We start from the raw sequence: 4,984 nt of genomic DNA on the forward strand, positions 1-4,984 counted from the left end.
GCGGCGCCGCCTGGCCCGAGAGCCGCCCCGCGGCCGTGAGCGCGGCCGGGCCGCGGGGGCTGCGGCTCCCGCGCCGCCCCCGGAGAGTTCGATGTGCCCTTCCCGCGCCGCCCTGCGCGGCTCCCCCGCGCCGCGCGCCCGCCTCCGCCCTGCCCCGCGCCCGGCGGCGCGAGGGGCGGCCCCGGCGCGGCGCGGCGGGCCCCGCGAGGCGGGCGGGCGCAGGGCGCCCGCATGAGGCCCCCCGCGCCGCTGCCGCCGCCGCCGCCGGCCGCGCTGCGGGATGTGGTGCTGGACGTGGCCCCGGCGCTGAGCGGCCGCGGCGCCGCCATGGGCGCGGGTGGCCCCGCGCTGCCCGAGCGCCTCCGCCTGCCCGTCTGCTTCCTGGGCGTCTTCGCCTGCTACTTCTACTACGGCATCCTGCAGGAGAGCATGTGAGCGCCGCCGCGCCGCGCCGCGCCGGGGCGGGTGGGGACGCCGGGGCCGGGGCGCCGCCCGCGCTCACTCCGCTCTGCTCCGCTCTGCCCGCAGCACCCGAGGCCGCTACGGCGAGGGCGCGGCGCAGGAGCGCTTCCAGTACGCCCTGTCCCTGGTCTTCATCCAGTGCGTGATCAACGCCGCCTTCGCCCGGCTCCGTGAGTGCCCCCGGCCCCGGCGGCCGCCCCCGGCCCGCTCCGCACCTGCGCGGCGCCGCCTGCCCGCAGCTCCCCCGACTCTCCCGTGCTCTCTCTCCCTTCCAGTGATCCGGTTTTTCGACTCCGTCAAGGTGGACCGGACGCAGAGCTGGCTCTACGCGGCTTGCTCGCTCTCCTACCTGGGCGCGATGGTTTCCAGCAACTCGGCTCTGCAGTTTGTGAACTACCCAACTCAGGTGCAGGGGACGGGCTGCGGGGTGCGAGCTTGAGAGAGGGCAAGGAGGCGTTAAACCTCCGATTTACAGCTCGCTTGCTTTTCCTGCAACTTTTTTTCGCTTGAGGTGTTTATACGCCCTGCAGCTACTGTGCCGAGAAGCTCTTGTTGTGAAAGCACAAGCTGCTAATAATTATCGGGAGGGATCTGTGCCTTTGGCGCTCCTCTTTCTAAGGCTGCCTTTGCGGGACTGCGGCCTGTCACTGTTCCTCCAGCAGCCCTGTGTGTTGCGGAGGTGGGTTAATAGAGTTAAGAGAAATAAGGGAAAGGGAATAACAATACTTAGGAGTGGTGGGAATTTGAAAGTGGGGGTTGGTGCTGGTGTGTGGGGGCTGGAGACTGTCTCTGAAACTTTCACAGACAGTTGCTGGATGGTCTCCCTGCCGTGGGCCCTTGTCTTGTCTTTTGAGGCGTCTGGTACGTTTTGCCAGAAGCGCGTGTCAGGGTGGTCTGTTCCGGTACGGTTACCTTTGCGGTTCCGTGATCTCTTGGCTTGTTGTAGGCAAGCAGTGATATGTGGTTAGTTAAGGTATTCTTTCTTTTATAGGTCCTAGGCAAATCTTGTAAGCCCATTCCAGGTAAGCAGACTTCATGTATCTTCTCGTATACTTGTGTGGGTTTCTCATGCTCTGAACCAGTCCGTGGATCTAATTTCTAAAAACAGTATCTCTCTTTTTCTGTCTTTGCTGCTGCAACAAGAGCAGGCAGTGCAGTATCCACCTAACCTTTTACTGGGCAAAATTAAATTCCCATGAGAGGCTTTTGGGAGCAGTTCACAACGTTGCTTCTTCTTTGCAGTCATGCTTTTAGGAGTGACTTTGCTGCGAAAGAAGTATCCGCTGGCCAAATACCTCTGCGTCCTCTTGATAGTCACAGGTGTGGCCCTGTTCATGTACAAGCCTAAAAAGGGGGCTGGAAGCGATGATCACATCTTTGGCTATGGAGAGCTCCTTCTGGTGAGTATTGCCAAAGTACAAACAACCCAGGGGCTGCGTTGGTGGCCGCTCTGATGAGGAAAAAGCAGGTCTGGCTGTGTGTTTTGTACAGCAAGCGTGCTCTAAAGCTGGTATTAAAACACGGACGCATCACTGGCTTGAGGAATGCGCTCTCAGGCTGTGGCAGGGGATCGGTGCATGAGTACACGTGTGTCTCTCCTAGCAGAAGTTCTGAGGCTGCGTAATTGCTATTTAACAGGTGATTGAAATGTAAAGGAAAAATAGGGGGTGTTTCAAGATCTTCCCTATAAGGAAGAAATAACAAAGATTTTCTTTGCTCTTCTCTCTCCCTGCCTCCCCCCCCGCCCCTCCTTAGCTGCTGTCTCTGACTTTGGATGGACTGACTGGTGTATCTCAGGACCACATGAGAGCTCACTACCAAACTGGCTCCAATCACATGATGTTAAACGTTAATCTATGGTCCACCTTGTTCCTAGGGGCCGGTAAGGAACAGCCTACGAAAGCACAGCCACCGAGCCCCGAGGCTGCGGTGTGACACCCTGGGGGAAGAGACGTGCTGTCCTGTTCTGAAAAGGGCCTAGAATGTGTTCTGCACACAGTATTAGTTTGGGTTTGTTCGGTGTTTTTTTGTATTTTTTTTTAACCTGAAAATACCATCTGGGTTGTTCAGTGTAGCTCTTTTAATGCCCGCTAGAGGACACTGCTCCATGCACAGTTTAGTTACCCAAAGCCTGTTCGCTTCTGAAAAGTTCTTGCTTGCCTGCTGGCTCTGTGATGCAGATGTAAGCACCTGGGCTTACGCCTGTTGGCCCTCTTGTTGTGGCACAGAAGCCCTGTCCCTGTAGCTCTGCTCCAGTGAAGTAGCGCTTCTAACTGATTGCTCAGGACTGCTTGCTCAGAATTGGAGATGCACGTAATGACTGCCTTCTTTTGTTAGTTAATGAGGAAGGTGATCTTCTTCACTTATCCTGGGTTTTTTTGGGTTTTATTAAATAATTTTGCTTTGGTGGAAGGTGCATGCCTAGCACATAAAAGCATTTTTGTGTTCTGCTGGGGCACCTTCTGCTTCCCTTTTACTTTGGCTTCAGCCAGTAAGTGGTGTGTGAGGGAGAGATGCTGCAAAACTGGCAGGAGAGGGATTCTGAGGGTTTGGGTTTTTTTCATGTGACAAGTTTGCTGTCAGGGGAAGCTCACTGCTTGCCACCAGCCTTCACTAGGTGGAGTTTAGTGTTTGTCAGCTAATGAATATTAACTGAAATTATGCCACGTAGGCAGTGGCTACTCAGGTTGTCTCTGGGCTGCTAATTCATGTTTCTCATTTTAATCTTTCTTCTAGGGATACTGTTCACTGGAGAGCTCTGGGAGTTCTTGAGTTTTGCTGAACGCTACCCCAGCATCCTTTACAATATCCTACTGTTTGGCCTGACAAGTGCACTGGGTCAGGTAAATACATTTCCCTTCCCTATTCTGCAGTCTTAATTGGGATTTGCTTGCATAGTTAGATTAAAAAGTAAAGCTGCCTCACCTTCCCTTGCTTTGGTTGTTGCTTGGTTTTGTACAGGCTACCTACAAGATTAAAGTTGGTTTAAGCTTGTATGCCAATAATCAAGATTTGTAACAGACTCTTATGGCTAGGACTATGGCTTTTCCTGCCAAAAAAAGAAAATATGAAGACGATATGTGGGGTGCTTTTTCCAGGCAGAGTGACAAAAGTCTTTTTTTTTCTAACAGAGTTTCATTTTCATGACTGTGGTGTACTTTGGACCTTTGACCTGTTCCATCATCACCACAACACGGAAGTTCTTCACGATTTTAGCATCCGTCATTCTATTTGCTAATCCCATCAGTACAATGCAGTGGGTGGGAACAGTCCTGGTGTTCTTGGGTAAGTCTGTGAAGAAGACATCTGAAGTCTTCCCGCCACTAACTTATGCAGAGATGATGTATAGAGGAGAGCGCTAACAAAAGTGACTCAGTAGTAAGTTGGTGCTGTTAAGCCGATTTTCATGTAGTCCCTTGCATTAGGTTTGTTTGAAGAATGTGAATTTGCCATGCATATGGATTATTTTATTTCTTTGCAGGCCTTGGACTTGATGCCAAATTTGGAAAGGGAGTGAAGAAGACATCCCATTGAGATGTTTGAACTCTGCAGTTGGAATGAACTTTTAATTTATTGTCTTGTACCTCAAACTCTGTTATGAAACTGGACTCAGGATGGGTAATTAGAAGGGGAGCATTTGGATTTTTTTTCTAGTTTTTTTTTTTTAATTCTGAATTGTCTTAAAGTGTAATACTTTTGTTTTAACTGTAACCAAATGTTTAATTTTTTTTTCTGTAATCAAAGCTGCATTACTAGATTCTAGCAGCAGGATGAAATTCTTGCCTTAACAGGAGGAAAGACTTCATATCTTTATTAAAGAAAAGGAGATAATGGCCATTTTTCCAGAACTTTAATTTCAGTACAGCTGACTGATCTTGGGGAAGAACTATCTTTGGATCTTGCCGCATTCTCTTTTGAATCTGCTTAGTGCAAATACTACACCTTACTCCAAGGAGAGGACTAGTTTTAGGACAATTTATTTTAGTGTGTTTGGTGTAGCCTGGAAAGGCCTCAGGATTAAATGCGTGCGATGAAGGCAGAACCCACTCTTCTGACTGTATGACTTTTCCATAACCGAGAACTGGCTGGTAGAGCAGCCAGTCGGACGTTCTTCCATTAAGATAATACATATAAACATTGAGTTGCATTATATCCTTCACCTGAGCCCTTCTAAAACAGAAATAACTCTTGGCATATGTAAAAGTTTACAGGAAACCTGTTTAACCACTGGGGGCCAAATTAATTCTTTTCATCCCCCTTGCTGACGAAGGAACAAGACCCTTTGCTGCTAAAGCCATGCCAAGGTTGTGTGGCAACAGCTTCTAAATGTTGAAAGGGGCCTTGTTAATTAACCACTGTCACTGAGAGCTTTGGAAGCGCCTGCTCCCGAGTGCACCTGCCAGCTCCCCAGCGTTGTAGGGGAGGAGTTATTATCATAATGATGCCTTCAGACTTGGAGAGCAAAATTCTCCAAAGAGCAAACTTTACACATGAAAGCATGTTTCTACCAGCTGTCATTTGG

At 50.6% G+C, this 4,984-nt stretch overlaps 1 protein-coding gene across 2 annotated transcripts; it reads left to right on the forward strand.

The window, feature by feature from the left end:
- The first annotated feature begins 205 nt into the window (after positions 1-205).
- On the forward strand, positions 206-4,295 carry SLC35B1 (solute carrier family 35 member B1). Of its 2 annotated transcripts, none has more exons than XM_064524616.1 (9): positions 206-431; positions 529-632; positions 738-868; positions 1,454-1,484; positions 1,705-1,862; positions 2,218-2,344; positions 3,199-3,305; positions 3,594-3,840; positions 3,944-4,295. In XM_064524616.1, the coding sequence occupies exons 1-8, from the start codon at positions 232-234 to the stop codon at positions 3,822-3,824; spliced, it is 1,089 nt and encodes a 362-aa protein (XP_064380686.1). In that variant the 5' UTR covers positions 206-231; the 3' UTR covers positions 3,825-3,840; positions 3,944-4,295. The 2 variants fall into 2 exon arrangements, with proteins under 2 accessions (XP_064380686.1, XP_064380687.1); XM_064524617.1 differs by having other exon boundaries at positions 208-431; positions 3,594-3,747.
- Positions 4,296-4,984: the final 689 nt, after the last annotated feature.

Source organism: Dromaius novaehollandiae, chromosome 22 (genome assembly GCF_036370855.1).
Source record: "Dromaius novaehollandiae isolate bDroNov1 chromosome 22, bDroNov1.hap1, whole genome shotgun sequence".
Lineage (NCBI taxonomy): Eukaryota > Metazoa > Chordata > Aves > Casuariiformes > Dromaiidae > Dromaius > Dromaius novaehollandiae.